Source organism: Hermetia illucens, chromosome 2, assembly GCF_905115235.1.
Source record: "Hermetia illucens chromosome 2, iHerIll2.2.curated.20191125, whole genome shotgun sequence".
NCBI classification, from domain to species: Eukaryota; Metazoa; Arthropoda; class Insecta; order Diptera; family Stratiomyidae; genus Hermetia; species Hermetia illucens.
The window spans coordinates 136,991,709-137,009,327 of NC_051850.1; the positions used below are offsets into that span (position 1 = coordinate 136,991,709).

At 39.2% G+C, this 17,619-nt stretch overlaps 1 protein-coding gene across 2 annotated transcripts in view; it reads left to right on the forward strand.

Moving 5' to 3' along the window:
• LOC119648266 overlaps positions 1-10,982 on the forward strand; it is a 327,059-nt gene extending 316,077 nt beyond the window's left edge. For both annotated transcript variants that reach the window (XM_038049920.1, XM_038049918.1), the window contains exon 9: positions 10,790-10,982. In XM_038049920.1, the coding sequence (XP_037905848.1) occupies positions 10,790-10,812 (23 nt within the window). In that variant the 3' untranslated portion in view covers positions 10,813-10,982. The remainder of the gene's footprint in view (positions 1-10,789) is intronic.
• Positions 10,983-17,619: the final 6,637 nt, after the last annotated feature.

The window sequence follows — 17,619 nt, forward strand, 5'->3', positions numbered from 1 at the left end:
AATAAAGTCATATACATATCAATATTCATCCTATCGGAACACAATCTGGTATCTGACGGTATAGACTTATTGAAGCAATGTATTTTAATAAACTGCTGAACATCTAGAATATCAGTTCCCCAGCTCCCCAAACTGAAAACGAGGAGCGAATGCTGCCAGCAAGACACAGACGGTACAATTGATCAGCTTAAGAATCATAGGTCTCCAGGAACCATTGCAATTACTGGTTGAAATATGGAGGTAACTAGTTACAAGAAGTGGTTAAAGTATAAGTGATATAAAGTACGCGGACTATCCAATGAAATACCCACATCAGTGGAGCTAGTATTTTTCTCCGAACGTGACCAATAAGGAGGCCTGTCCCTGGTGGTTTGCCGATACCATGCAATGGCTGCTTTCTTGTCGGACATCACATTTGGCTGAGTTGGTACTTCATAAATTTCTCAAAATTTTTTAACCAGTTGGTCAATAGTGTCTTCCGTGGCTAGCAATGAATGTATGCTCAGTTGAGTGGTTTGTGAAAAAGTTTGGCCAAGCAATACCCATCCGAATCTAGTGTTCATTGTAAAGTGAGATCCTTTCCTGAATCCGGGTAGCATGATGTCACTGTAGGTATCAGCTCCTAGTAAAATGTAGATCGGTGCTGGGTTTCCACACGTGGAGTCAGCTAAATTTTTTTCGGATAGCGTCACTAGAGGTTGAACTAGTATCCCGACTGCTGCACATAAGTTAGTAATATTTGGGAATACTAGAACAGGTGTATTGATTGTGAAGTCGTCGGTTTTCGCTTTTATTGTTAACTCAATACTGCCTTTAGTTTGTAAACTAAGATTTGCTCCTACTCCGCATATTTGGACCTTTGCATATCACCTTCGTAATCCTAATAACTGTGACCCGGAATCTATCAGAGCTCTTAATGCTCGCGCGAAAGGTTTTCCACCCTGACTCGAGCTCTCGCTAGTAATATCTGAGGCTGAGTCTCATCCTCCGCCAACAATGATTGGGTCCTTGAGACAAATGGCTTGGCGTCGGCTGCCAACTTCTTTGAGCCGCTCGTGGTTCCATCACAGTGTAGCAAAGAATGGTGTTTCTTTGAACATGCACGACACCTGCCACTCAATGGGTACTGATTGATGCCATGTCCTTTCTTCAAACAGTTGTAGCATAGGTTTTAATTCTTTGCTACGTTTCTCCGTTGCTGCGAATTCATTCCCTTGAATTTGTCGCAGTGAGCCAAATAGTGTTCCTTTCCTCAAATGTTGCATGCTGTTGATGTCGTCATTGTTAACGTTTTAATTTTAGTGGGTTTCCAAAGAATGTGCAATGTTTCTAATGTCCTGAACCAACTCGTCAGGAACTCCATAAAAGCCTTTAAGTTGGGTAAGTCTGCGCCTACTCCCAAAGATATTTCCCACAATCGTCTAGATTATTAGTCTAATTTCCGTCTTGTTGAGTAGACGATCAACAAGTCCTAATGTTCCGTGTTGACACCGATGCTCTTCATGTTTGCAATGAACTCTGCAGTGACATCAAGTATTTTTTTTTTTGATGGAGGAATCGTATCTTTCCTTAGCCACTGGCAATTTGTGGAATTTATGCAAGTAATTCCATGCCATTGCCCTCTTGTTGTCAAATCGCTCTTGCAACATGCGTATTGCTGCGGCTTAATTCTCATTGCTCATGTGAAGGTATTGAATCACTGTCGCAGCCTCACTTTGCATATGCTTCTTTAAGGGAGTCATCCAGTGTGAAGGTTGTTTTTTTTTGGCTTTTTTTAGAAATTTTTTGTGAAGAACTTTTCCAGCCCGATCGCATACTTCGTTGTTGAAATACAGAGCAATTTATACACCCATCTCCAAGAAAGATGCTTTCCCGCGGCCACGCTAAAGGGCGCTGCGATCATCTTAAAGAAAAAAAAAGTAAACGGCATTTTAACGTACAGACTTAACTACAGTCCGCAAACTAGAATTATTAAAAAATATTAAAAGCTAAATTTCTGGTGCCGTGTTAAACTTTTTTTTTTGAATTTTAGTATTTTTTCACGGCTTCTTCAATGAATAAAAGAAACTATTGAATGAATCGCAATTATCCTAGTTTGCGGACCGTAGAAATATGTGCTGAATAAGTCGTGAAAATTTCAAAGAATTTGGTTGGATAGATTTTGGGCTATGGTGGCAGCCGATTTTCAACATCCAGTTTCGAGAAAAGCGCATTTGAAAAGTAGAATGCCCTCAAACCTTAACTGATCATTAATCTGCTGTACCTTGTCCATAAATCTTAGGTTTCTTCAAGAAACACATGTACAGTTTTGGCTTCAATTCTTGTCCTTTTAGCGAAATGATTCGAACGTCATTCAAACCGATAAATACGCGCTTTATTACGGCGATCGACATAAATCTGGCATGTGACTTATCACGTGTTTGACACTATAATTTCCGAACGACTCCGAATATCAAAAAATCACTTTGTCCATATATTCTACACTATATCTAGATTCCACGATTTGATTCCGCGGATCCGATACACGAGATGACCCCCTTAAGTGCTGGAGCTTTTCAACCGCAGATAACACTTCGTTGCGGTGAATCAATGACGTGAACATGTCGATGAACATGCGCCACTCACTGTACTTTCCATAGACAATTGCTCCAATTGTACCCGATTTGTTGTTGATAAACCACTGCTGTCTATATTGTGCCTGATGGATTCGTGCTTCACCATGCCCGTTTTGAACCGTGTGAGCAGGTCCAAGTATGTTTCCTCAGCGGTCTCATATTCCTCCAAATACACCTTCCTCTTGGTGAAATCTAAGGACAAGTCGTCCAAGACCGCCCCATGATGTTCCCGGCAAACCTGCCATAGTTCTTCCAAATGCTACAACCTCGCTTGAAAATAGCCAAGGCAATGGCGATCCTTGCATTTTTCAAGAAGTTTCTAGACAGTCTGCTCAGACTGGTAAATTTGTCCTGCTGTGGGAGGATTTCTGCCTTCGTCATCTCGACAGGCTACTGATATTCACGGATGTTACTTGTAGTTACTTGTATTTTTCTCAACACCGGAACCTTATACCTCCTTTGCACCAAATTGGAATTATTCTCAATTTACCTGGTGGAAAACTTGAGTCCAAGAATTGCGGCAGAAAAGAATTTCTCTCCAAGTAAATCCGGCTCAACGGACCAAAAAATGTTGACTTTTCTAAAAATCAAATCGAATATGGCCAAGTGCTTAGGCAGTCTCACCTAAGCTTTAAACGAAATAAGGACTTGTGTGCTTAAACCATATTGATTGTTTTTTGTCTTGAACACTTATTTTATACACAAATTTTGCTTACGGGTTAAGATGCTTAGTAGAATAAAATTTATAAACTACAAAGAAAAGAAAAGCAAAGTACAAAGAACAAGGGTCATTGGCCAGTTAGTAATTAATTCCCCATTCAATGTATTTATGCTACACGTGAATTTAAGCTGATTATGTTCAGTTTTGTCTCAAATTTCCGAAATACATTTTACCGCGAGTTCATTACCTTAGTTGTTTTACAAAATCAAGCCTGATACCTTGCTAGATATAGATACCGTTAAATAGATTACAATGAGTTGTATTTCTTATCCTAAAGACTTATTCTATTTTAAACATCACCTTAACGTGTAATACAGCGACACCCCGATAATTCGTATCCCGAATACTCGTACATATTTCCAGTTATTTCCTACAAATTTGCCGATCAACGAGTTAATTTCCTTTATGTTGTACTCTCGATAATTAGTAATCCCAATAATTCTTACCAAATTCTCGGTCCTTTGACCACACGAATTGTCAAGATTTTACAGTATTACATTACTATCACGGAGTGCGATCCCGACATCATCAAACATCGCAACATAACTTAACATTCCAACATCATAGCATCAACTTCCTGTAGAGAAGTGGTAAAGATATTACTCTTACAATAAGTAATGTTTGTTAATGTGAGTTCCGATGTGATATCACTTCACAAAAAAAACGTCAAACATGACCGAGTAATATTTTATCACGTTCAGTATATCACAACAGGAGTACATTACACAAATTCAGACGACTGTCCGTTCGTAAGAATCATGATTTCCCTGTTCTTTGCATATAAAAATATCTTACAATAGTATATTGAGATGTTTTGCTTTTTTCTTCTCTTCCATGAAAAGTTTATTTTTAAATTTCACACTGCAAATGTGATAAATGCCAGCAATATCACTCTAGTTATGAGTAATATTTGATAATGTCGACTGCCGAGTGTAATATGTTATAATGGGGTTATAACATCACATGTACGGTTAGGATTTTATATTATATAGGATGTTGGTGATATTACTATTAGAAACGCCTTATTTGCAGCCAGCTATCTCCCTTGCTATGTCCTCTGCGAATGGACATCTTTTTATGGTCTCTCGATGACAAGACAGTCGTTGTACGAAAACTTGGTTCCAAATTGGCGCCACTAGAACGTATTCACGTTGACCACCACGAAGACTAGATTAATTACGGTCTTTAGGAACGTTGATTAAGGTAGCTACAAGCTACCGACTCGAAGGTCAAAAGCTAACTAACCCAAACAGTCCAATATTTAAAACTGTATCTTGACTCAATTTAGCAGTGAAGAACCACCTTGAAAAAAATATCAAAAATATCAAATGTTTGTAACGACATTGTATGCATTTTCTTGGTCGGCCTGTCGCGGTACCTGTCACCAAGAGAGATCAGATAGGATTTAGCATAGTGGAATAACTCAAACTATACTCTATTTATCTCTTTCCCTGATCTCAGCATTTTATTTTTGTTTTACTGAGGATAGGATAGGATAGTTGCCTCAAACCCTTCTCCTTTACCTGGGCTTGGGACCAGCATACTATGTTAATAGCATGGTGGAATTATGCCATCAAACTTATAGTTATATAAAAAGTCTTCACCACTATTTACCAAATCAGGATTTTTTCAACGTTTTTCGGTAATTGAAGCAAAAGCAAACATACCAGCACACAAACTCCATATTTGACCCTTTGTTCACTACCAAAATTTCGGCGCAAATATTTTATAATTACTTTTGAAATTAAAGTATTCAAATCACGGTGTACCATCACCACATTAAAAATTCAGAATGAATTTTCCCTCAAAACTGCTAATAAACTAAACATTGAACCGGCATCCTTCCGCGTTGTGCACGTTAATAATTATTCCGCTTTGTTGACGAATTCATCATGCAATAAGAGAGCATAATGTCCCTGAATTTCAAAATAAATACGGAATTCAGTACTTTGAAATGTTCATGTATCCTCATAGAAATAATTAAATTGAAAATATTCACATCCTGTGTGAGTTCCAACTAGCCCTTTCCACCATTCTGTGTGCATACTTTCACCAATAGTAGGAATTAAATTTTGACTGAATGTGAAAAGCATATTTGAATATTTCCTTCAAACGAAATCACGACCATTGATAAAAAGCAATCTATTCGATCTGATTGGAAAATTCATTTAAATTTTTGACAATATGAAATTTTCCCAATTACTGGTAAATTCTAGAAAAAAAAGCAAAGGGATTTTTTTCATAAAATTCCGAGGTTGATATATGAAATTAATATGAATATTTATGATGAAATTCCATAGGGATTATGACTTTGTATTTTTAGAAAATAATTGAACGAATTCATAAATTCCTCTCTACTATAACGCATCAAATATTGGCACGTTTTAAAGGTTTTGTTCAAAATGATAATTAAAGTCGATTTATTGTCTGTTAGAAATTCACTGGCATTTTTCCAGAAATAGCATATCATCTCTCCTATGTTCTCTTTTTTAAAAAGCAGAAAGCATCGAAAACACCAATGCGGGACTTTAACCAACAGAAATTACCTCTCCTCACCCGCTATACCCCATGCAACTTATATAGAGACATTACATCGGGGGGCGGGTTAAAGCGCTACCGGCTTACTTCAACGATTTCCTCCCTTCCGTCTGAACATTAAAGGCTTTTGTGTAAAGTGGTACTACGTACAGTAGCGACAGCCTTCTCGGTGGTTTGGGTCCTCCAATATTGGGCATCATACCAGTTAACGCCGCTATAACTTTCGCTCGTTTCTCGCCCGCAAAGCTCATTATTCCTTAAAGGTCAATCGATTATGCAACATAACGCCGAGTTATTTGATGAAAGGATTGGACTCTATCACATGCTGTCCCACACAAAACCGGAAAATTTCTTTCAATTTACGGCTGCTGACTAATACAACCTCGCTTTTGTTGTTCCACCGACTCAAATCCATGTGTTTCCAACCAGTCCTTGATCAACCTAACCGATGTATCACATGCCCAGACAACATCCTCTAGATGTTTGTTTCTGCATAGCCGATAAGGGTAGCTTGTCGCGGGAGTTTGCTATGCCCAACCCCGATCCTTGATGTACTCCGCTGGTTATCAAATATTCAATTGGGAAAGTTTTCTATTCACGAAATTATTCCTAATGATTAGCTGAGGGGCACATTCAGCTGGCTTAAGGATTTTATTATATGCTGCCATTGCGTTATGTTGAAAGCATTCCTCACATCGAGGGCGATGATGGCACAGAATTTTTTTGTACCGCCCCGCCACCTTATACCGGCAATTGCTTCCTCTGCCAGATTGACTACTAGGTTGATATCATCCACCGTTGATTGGCCAGTGCGAAAACTGTATTGTTGTGTAGACATGCCTCCTGCTTCCTCTACAAATGGGAGCAACCTGTTGCACCCAATGTGGTCCAGCAACTTTCCGATACTGTCCAGCAAACAAATGGAACGATACAACAATGGCTCTCCAGGTGGTTTACCGCCTCTTTGGTAACAACACCAGCATTTGCCTTTTCCACAGAGTCGGGAAGGTGCCCTCTTCAAAGCAGGTATTAAAAGTGGAAATGAACCACTCCAGTTTTGCCTTTATACCTGCCTTCAAAGCCACGTTCGGTATTCCATCTAGCCCGGGTGCCCCTACCTTTTCGCAGGCAACGGTAAGCTCATCCTCTGTTATACTTGGGATATCCTTTGTGGGATACTCTCTTTCGACGGCAATAGTGCATTTGCTTGCTGTTGGAATAGAGTGATCACTACTCTTCGCAATACAACTGGGCACTTTATCTAAATGGCCCTGCTTTCTTTCAACTGCCATAACAGTACACCCAGAAATGAGATGGTACAACGTCTCTAACGCCGAACCACACATTCTGCACTGGTCGTTCTACACCCGTGCTTTCATGATGAGCTTTTTATAAGCTCGGGTGGCGACAATGCCGTCCTGAATGGCACACATGAACTCCTCCGTCTCAGCAAAGAGCGGTCTTCGTCTACGGCACTATTCCGAATGCATAAGCCAGTGAAGGGATAGCGAATACATTCAACGCGCTTATTTTGTTCTTCCCCGAGAGATGCGATTTCAGTACCAGTTTTACATGCCGCAAGAATTCGGACAGCAGAGCATCCTTCAGATCACCAACTCGAGCATGGGTTCCTTGCAAAATTCCTAGGTATTTGTAGAAGCCTGGCTCCGTCATAGCTTCGATGTGGAGGTCACCAATGCTATGTCCGTCATGCGGCTCGTGATGATCTTTCCGGATGATTTGGATTCGACACTTGTCTAATCCAAACTCCATCCGAATATCACAGCTGAACATGTCTATTATGCGCAACAGAATTCTAAGATGGTCGTCAGTACCAGCATATAGCTTGATGTCATCTAAGTACATCAAGTGAGTCAGTTCGCACTTAGCACGTAGGCTATATATTATTGCAAAACTATGCCTCTAGCATCATTCAGTAGACTCAACGAATCCATCTGGAAGATGCCCCTCCTTATACGGATCGGCTCTTAGGTAGAAGCACCCTCAGATGTACGCACTAATAAGGTGGTATGCCATCCTTCCATGACTGTCGCCAAAAACTTTATCAATGCGATACAGATGTTGGCTATCGAAAGCCTTGGCATAATCGATATAGCAACTAAAGAAATTTCTTTGGCCTCTAGTTCCGTATCCTACAACTACCGAGTCGATAATGAATTGCTTTTTGCAAGCCCTTGACCCAATTCGGCAGTCCTTCTGCTCCTCGGACAGAATGTTGTTGGTCTTGAGGAGCGCATTGATCCTTCCACCAATAATGGACGTAATAAATTTGTAGAGGGTTGGTAAACAAGTAATCGATCTTGTGTCTGCGGGGTCCTGCACCATGTCCGCAGTGAAGAAGGATTGAAATTCCTCCGGCCGACTCATGACCTCATTTATGCTGTGTGCCAACCGACTGTGTACGCTGGTAAATTTCTTATACCAGAAATTCTGCACCCGATCGACACCTGGGCGCCTCCAGTTCTTCGATCTGTTTATGGCTCTTCAGTAACATCCGCAAAATTCATGCCAGGCGTATTGGCATGGCGGGTGCCTTCGGCGGTGATCCACTCAGGATGCTGGGCTTTTAACCCCCAAAGTCCACCCCAATAATCTTTCGCTTCCGTCACCAAAAACTGTACTGTCTGGACCCTTTGTTGGGATTCGTTGAGAGATCTGAAAAGGCTCCGCTGTTTTCTCACGTATGTTGCATTCTGGACACGTCTGGAATGACTTTCGCCATACCGTCGTAACCGACTGCATATGACAGAAAGTTTCTGTTTTAGTGTGTCCAGAATTTCAACTACGGGTGTATCACTAGGGACGGCATAGCTCCGGTAAGCCCTCTGAACTTTCTTTCTTATCCGTCTGCTGGCATTGCTAGTGCTGATCTAGCTGATAAGTCTAGCAATGTCCTACCTTAGTGAGCCCCGCCGACGTTCCAGGTGAATTTTCCATGGTGGATCTCTTTGGCCAATCAAAGCAATAGCGCGAAAGCGAATCTTCTGACCGTGCAATCTGACAGCCGTAACTGAAACACAATACACAATTAATAAGTAATAAAGCGGTACTGGTCTGCAATTCGCTGCACAATCACGTGCGCGACGAATCTCTGGTGCAACAATTATTTATTTATTTATTTATTATTTAATTTTTACATATAGAATAAGATGCTTTATAAGCTCAAAAACCATAATTGTACGTAAGTTAACTGAATAGGTCGTTGTAGACGATTGAAAATTACAAAAGTTAGTACAAATTTAAAAAGTTTAACGTTCTTTACTCTAAAAAAAATATGACAACTGCTTTGCGGATGTGCCTGAAAACATCTACGCTTTATCAGTTATCCAAAGAGGTATAGCAATCTAGGGTTTTATTTAAACCCATAGAAAAAACTTAGCTTCTTATGGTACATGGAATTTGAAAATAATGACGGTAATTTAATCTAAGTTTTTCTTTGAACTTATATAACTAAATAAAACAATAAATGAGTGCAAAATAACATTTATTTAACTTTTATGTTCGAATAAAATACCTCTAAAATTCATTTTCAACATGTCCACCTGTGTTTTGCACACATTTTGTTTGGCGAAGTCCACTTTTTACTACACCAGTTGCCAAAGTCCTTCTTATTTCATTCGCCGCATTAACTATTCTTTCTTTCAGAACTTCAACTGATGAAATTGGGTTGGGTTCACTGTACACGAGACTCTTCATGTGCCCCCACACATAAAAATCCATGGGGGTTAGGTCTGAACTTCTGACTGGCAAGGGTAAAGGCCCACCTCGTGCAATCCATTTGTTGTGATAATTTGTGTCCAGCCATTCTCTAACACTTCTTCTGAAATGTGCAGGGCAGCCATCATGCTGAAACCACATGTCTCCAAGTAGATTGAGTGGGAGATTCTCCAGTAAGTTGCCTAGATCACGTCTCAGGAAATGTTCGTGGTCTTCGCCATTTAAATTATCAGGGAGAATTCACGCTGAATCTACGTTGTGACCCCTTTACTCTCTTCTCATTGGGAGCATTGGGGCCCAATAATGAGCGTTGCGGTAATTCGTAATCCCATCTTTGTCAAATTTTGATTCATCAGTCCACAATATTAATTTAAGGTAATTCGGATCTTCCACATCAGCATTTTGTATAAATCTGCAGGAATCTAACATTCTCGCGGGATCTCCTTTTCAACCTAATTTTATCAGTTGAAGTTCTGAAAGAAACAATAATTAATGCGGCGAATGAAATAAGAAGGACTTTGACAACTGGTGTAGTAAAAAGTGAACTTCGCAAAAGAGTGCGAAAATGTGTGCAAAACACAGGTGGACATGTTGAACATGAAATTTAGAGGGATTCCATTCGAACATAAAAGTTAAATAAATGTTGTTTAGAATAGTGAGTGATCCTAAGTCCACCTCCACTTGATGTTGGACCGGAAAAAATGGAGAGCAACTTACTCTCACGTTTTTTGGTCCACGGATCCCTCGTTTGAGGTATGGCACCCAAGCATTTAAAAATAGGGACCAACGGATTCGTCCAGGGCAGGAGCACCGTGACCGTAAGTGGCAACAGGTGGAAAACGCTCATTTATATATTCGCCCTATTCTTGGCATGGTCTCTTTCAATGTTAGTCGGCCAGTTTATTTTCATAATCATAATCATAGCCCTAAGGCTACTGTTATATCTCCTGATCCGGAATACGCTTGTGTGACGGTTTCCTATGCCCTAAAAATGGAAAAATTTTTTCACATTTCACATTATCGTAAAACAAAGTTTTAAACTCCTCCATCCTTTTACATTATTATACTATCGGTCTTAGTAGGCTGCATATTTTTGTAACTTTAACATAGTCTCTGCTAAACATAATAACAATATAAATTCTGTGTAAATAATAAAAAACATTTCTTTTTCTTTTAGGCGCTCGCAAGGGACGTGCATAAGAAGGAAATGAAAAAAAAATCAATCCACAAAGATAAAACAGAAGTTATTTCCACTGAAATTTACTGAAAGTAATAATAGTTACGTTTAAACGGGAACGACAAGCCAACAGTAAAAATAATATAAAAGCTTCCTCATTTTATGTTTAACTTCCATTATCATAATATTTTTCGGGAAAGAATTGTTTCAAAATTAGAGAAAGACCCACATTTCTCCTAATATAAATTTTAGTTTATAACTATAACGGTTAGGAATTTATGCTTTCCTTTCATTTTTTCATTTTTCCTTCATCCTTTCTTTTACAAACTCCATTACATTTCTGTTGCATTAGAAAATTAAATTTATTAAAATCGAATTTTTAATATCTATTGAATTACATTAATAAAGCAACCAAAGGTGCAATAGCTGTACCGGATGCCAACAATGCTTTGTCTCCATTTTTCAATTTATTTCACTTAATATAATTCTAGCTTCTGTTTATGACACAGAAAAATATAGCGTCTAAGTTTAAACATTCATTACTTTATAATTTAAAAAATAAAACTATATATTTCATTTATCAAAACGTTCTTTCATTTTCATTATGATTTTTATTCAGTTAAACGCATCTTATTTCCATTACATTTACTTTTGTATTCGAAAGGGAGGTTTTCAGCTTGTTGGCTTTTTCCAGGTATAAATCAAGAAAGCAAATAGAAAATATTGTCGACAACAAAATCGAAAAAAAGAAAATAAATTTCATAGCCACAAATAATTTTACTAAAGATAGTGATACGAATAAATTAGATTTTAAAACGAATTAAAAAGAAAAGAAAACAAAAAATAAATATTTAAGTGTTTAAACCAATATAAGCAAATTGTAATTACTTTCATAATTTCTGTCTGGTTTCAACCATTTGCCTGCCTTTAGTCTGTCTAGTACTGGTCTAAATTTCGCAATTTAAATAAATCTTCAATATTTCTTTTTGATCATATTCTGCAAATTAATTAATATTAAAATATTTAATTGGAAATTTTTATTTTTTCATTTCGTGTATAAAAAGATATTAACACATTTTCGGTGTCTGTACAAAGTTGAAATTTTAAATATTCGCAACTTAACAATACTATAAAGGAACAACGGAACAATATTTCGTTGCCTGATGAAGGAAAAATTCCAACAGCAACAAGAAACCACCACATTCACAAGAAAATAGCCATCGACGATGAAACACGCACTTACTTAGAATCCATATAAAATTATTCATTCATAAACCAAACGCATACACACACTTACATCGATTTACATAGCCGTAAACCATGTTTACATTAACGTAATCATAGTTATTAAAAAAATTGGATAATAAAGTAATTCATAATTAAATAAACGTTATCATGTCTATTAGTTTCCTGTTCTCATCATCAGCAGCCACAAAAAAAAAATAAATAAAAGGGTCATGATAAAAGGCAGAAAAGTATCTATAATAACACAAGATCAAAATCCAATGAAAACTGATCTTTAATTTTGAAAAGTACTGACATTTGAATTACAATACATAGTTACATACTGTAAAATTACAATAGTATACTCAGCAACATGGAAAAGAATAAAAATATTGAAAAATAATTATATTAACAAGCATACGATTAATAAAAGAAAATTGTAAGAAAAAATGTTTGTAAAGTGGATTTTTGATGGTAAATATTATTATTAAAATTGTATTACAACTATATATTATTAAAATTTAATAAATGATAAAAAAAAAAAGCCAAAATAATTGAAAAACCAAAATACACATACAAGCAGCCGTAAAACAAAAGGCCCCTAACTACAAATTCCATATTTTCAACTTTTATTTAGCCTTGGGACTATTTAATATCGACGGGATTACATGATATCCTGCAGATAGCAAGTTGATAATGCCGGAAATAAAATCTAAACTGCAATAACACAGACAAATTCAATGAATACCATTCAGATGTTTTGAGAACGTTAACCGAATAAATAAGTTTACAGTAAAATATTAACAATAAAAGTCGTTTTATTTTCACACAATAAGAGCAAATCAGTAGAATTATTCTTCCTTTTTGCCTTTGTTCGATTCGACAACAGAGTCGGCCTGTCTAGACCAATTGATCATAGGCTTCGCCCTGCTAAAATCAAGAGGTTCTCAATCACCATCTATGCATTGGATCGATCCATCGCTGTTCAGGTCAACCTTTAAGTCCATCCTCATCGACTTCAATATTCACACGCATGTCAGTTAGCAAATTCTCATTAGCACGAATCGCATGATCGTACCATCGAATTTTTCAATGATAGAACCATCATAGCATGTTATACCACTAATCCAACGCTAAATCTTCATCTCCATTACCGCCCGGCATAGGTCATTGCTTAATATTCGAAAGCCTAAAGGGCAACGACGAACGAATAGATTTTACATTTGGGACGTTCATTAATGCGTCGATCCAGGTTACACTGATACATGAGGCAATTTCATGGCGTAGTGGAAGTCTCTTATCTGAGCCGAATACACCGGCCGTATAACGAATGAAAATATATCTTGCTACTACCAGATACAAGGACTATAGGTTGTCAGTGAGGAAATCAGGAGCTTAAACTTCCAACATGCTGACCTTTTATATGCCTATGGAAATGCTAGACCATACTCCTGGATGGTGACTTCAAAAGACCTCCATCTAATGGTTACATCACAACAGTCAAATTAACCAGAAAAGTCAAAAGGGAAAGGAACTTCTTTGGTGTTTTTCTTATTTTTTCTATGCCAAGGACGATGTGCTCAGTGGGATATTCATCAGAGGTATGCAATATACCAAGAGTAAAAGCATGGAATAATAGCAGGATACAAATCCAACGCCCACCATACCTGCTATGGAATTTATAACGTCAACACGAGAAGATCGAGCCTGTTTGAATGAATGAATGAATGCCTGTTTGGGTAGGAACCGAATTGCAGATCAACTTGGGCAATAAACCAGATTTCTTCAATGCGGCCAGGCAAATGGTGATCAATATCACGGTGGCACCCCCTGACATCGCGGCCCTTGTCGGAGAGGGTGAGTATCGAGCGATATCACGCTTTCAGTTCACAGGCGCATTGATTTCGTAATGGGCATGGATTCAACTTCATACAAAATAGAACTAGAAGGCGCATCAAATCCAATGTTGAAATTAAGAAAACAACCCAGATTATCATAACCGGTATGAAAGCACTTTTCGATGGGAACTGTCCAATCAATATGCCAAAAAATGTAAAACACCATGCTAGAGCTCGGATTTGGCTTATCAGATAAGAACGAAAAGGAAACTCCTCATTCGAGCTCTGAAGCCTGAATCAACTGATGGCTGAAATCAGTACAAAGAAGCTCAGAAAGCTCCAAAGAAGAGCATAAGGTCAACTAAACGATCATCACGGTGCCGCTTTTGCAAAAAGACTAATACGCTCGAGACAACCTCAAAGTTGAAGCGAATCCCCGAAGAAGAACATAGCTACCGTTTACAGAACAGGAGGTACACAGATAGCGATGAAGAAACGGCAAACCATGAAGCCACTTCCTAGGCAGCATCTACAATTTCAGTTCAGTACCGATAGCCTTACACAGCCAAGTTTCCAACCGATTAGTCTAATCTGAAAAACAATACGCCGACGTTTGCAAAGGTGTCTTCAAATATGTCTAGTTCGCAGCAATTTGTGATGCATTAATCAACTGGAGTCTTCACATACTGGAGTAGATAAAGATCCACATATTGGTCGGACGGAAGTCTATTTCAGCAGGATATCTCAGGGATTGCCCATAGTGAGGAGTTCTCTTTCTTCTGTTATGGCGCCTTGTTACGGACACCGTCCTATGGAACAAACATCAAATTCTGGAGCAATATAAGAAATCCTGCAGATTGCTCTAGTGCTTTGGAACTACGATCGGACCTGCGGACTTTCTCTAGAATGGGTTCACATCCACAATAAACCCCATTTTGGTGTACGTATGTATAGCCTGGTGGTCTAGCCTAAAGTGTGCTAACAGCAGAAAGCTGCTAACAAAAATCCAAAGACTTGGTTTCCTAAATGTTACTAGGGTAATGAGAACTACCCTATCTGCGACAATCGAAGTTCTCCTAAGTCTAACTTCAATTTATTTGGAGGTGAAACAAAAAGTAGCTAACGGCACACGTAGGACTGAATTCATTGGCATGTCAAAAGACGACCAATTGTACGGTCAAGCGCTCATTTGGAAATATGGTGTCCAGATTTGCCTTTGGGAAGTCATACCCTGTCGTAATCACCAAAAGAGAAGAATGGTCGACAAATAGCGGTGGGATCGCACAATTTGATTCTACTCTAACGCCAGGCAGCATGATCAGCACTGAATATAATATAATTGTTGCTAAAATTGGTCATAGTGAACGAAGTGTTTCTGATGTGGGCGCCAGGTAGCTCGAACGTCGCTGGTAATGAGAAAGCTTACAGGCTGCCTCGCAACGGGTCTAGCTTCACAATGGCGATACCAAAGCCAGCATTTGACTTTAGGCCATCCATTGTCAAATCTACTGGGAAGGATTCACACAGCCAAATAGAGGTTTTTATTACTGAACGACATTTTTATTGTCCCACAAGGATTGGGACATGAAAACTTAGACTTTTCTCGAGGCATCGCTCCTTAAATGTGGTTAAGGCACTGGGCTGTAGTAGTGGAAGGTCGCGGTTTGAATCCCACTGATGACAGAGTGACTTGTTATCGTGACTGAAAGTCGATACCAGTCAACTCAGCTGGGAACGAGTACTTGAGTCAAATCAGGGTAATAATCTCGGGCGGGCGCAATGCTGACCACATTGCCTCCTGTGGTGTACCGTTGCGGTCTTGAATGAAGTGTTCTAAAACACACAAGGCCTTATCTGATTCAGCTTCGTGGGATTTTGACTGAAAAAGACAACACGGCTGACCTAGTTTGAGAGAAGAGAGGATGATAGGCCAGGAAGTGGAGGCTCCCCAGCACAGAGAAGCACGCTCAAAAAAACAAGTAACAACGGAAGCTTGTGACCATTCGGTCTAACCTCCAACTGATGACACCCAAAACAATTCTCGGAGGCTCAATCACCTGATAATAATAATAATCGTTGGCACAACAATCCATAATCAAGACCTTGAAGTATGCAAGAAGACTTCATTCAAGTGAAGTAATAAAAACTTGTTGTTTCTTTGTCGTTGGTGTGGGTATTTATTCTTGCAAATACCGATATTTCGGGAACCACTTGTTCCCTTCATCAGTGCTAACAAGTTTGCTCATCTGTAGACATTAAGGTTCGTCATTCATTCAAGGCCAAAACGGTACACCACAGTACACTGTAGGAGGCAATGTAGTCAGCATTGCGCTCACCCGAGATTATTACCCTGATTTGACTCAAGTACTCATTCACAGCTAAGTTAGCTTCTTACGATAACAAATTCCTCTGCCACCAGTGAGATTTGTACCGAGATCTTCCACAGCGACAGCACAGTGCTCTAACCACTTAAGTCATCCGGACACATCACTAATCAATCAACTAATAGAATCCCTTATCATGTGACACACGAATAACCTTCTGTTTCTTACTTGAAAGCTTGGTTAACTTCCAGTTTAAGGTATTACTGGACGAAGAGCAGCGTTCGTCCACTCTAAAGAATCTTCCTATGTTGAACCGACCTACTACCACTACCTCATAGCCTCTGACATTTTTGCCTCTCACACTTCAAACTGGTTCAGCATGAACGTCAACACATTCAAGCGAACTTGCCTCTTTCACTGGAACGTGATGTGGTATCTTGGTGCTGAAAGTTTCGACAACCTACTACCAAAATTAGTTGATACAAATACAAATATGTATGATACAAATGTGACAGTCAACAAAACTTATTGGTTGCTCGTAAACTTACCGGACTGGTTTCAAAACGCCAATTGTCAGAACTGGACACCGACGCGATGCTTCTAAAAAAGGGCAACCGGGAACCGGGATCTTTCGGGCACCTTTAAGAACGATGCGGAAGCAAGCCATTCTCATGGCTGCTGACACTAGGGAGAAATCAAACACAGTTGGCTGGATTGCTTGCAGAAGTTACGTCGTTTTAAGTAGCAATGTTTCTGTTATCATCATCATGAACGGCGTAACAACCAGTATCCGGTCCAGGCCTGCCTTAATAAGGAACTCCAGATATCGCAGTTCTGCGCCGAGGTCCACCAATTCAATATCAATAAAAGGAGTGTGTCGTCCTAGCCTACGCCATCGCTCCATCTCAGGCAGGGCCTACCTCGTCTTCTTTTTGAGCCGCATTTTATCCACAACCTGACGATCATGGTATCGCTCATAGATTTCGGCTAGGAAGGCTAGGAAAGTGGTCTGGAGAGGCCCATGTGTGTTTGTGGACCGCTTTCCGCGCAAATCAGGTGCTTCCAACAACCATTTCGTGTGACACTGCTAATTGAATAATCCCTATCCTTATGTAAGCTATGGAAGCCAACGGATCGCCTGAATACGGGCTCCGTCCCTACTTGGCTTTTAAAATCTCTAAATATAATTTTGATATCATACCTGGGACATGCTTCGAGAGTTCGGTCTACTGCTTTGTAGAAAGTATCCTTCTCCGACTCTGCAGTATTCTCTGTAGGGGCGTGAACGTTAATGGGGATTATATTTCTAAACTTGCCGCGCAAAGGCAGAGTGCATATGTTTTCAAAGGCGATAACAGCAGGTTTCATTTTTTGGCTGACTAAGAAACCTACTCCGAGCACATGGTTTACTGGATGGCCATTATAATATATGGTGTAGTGGCTC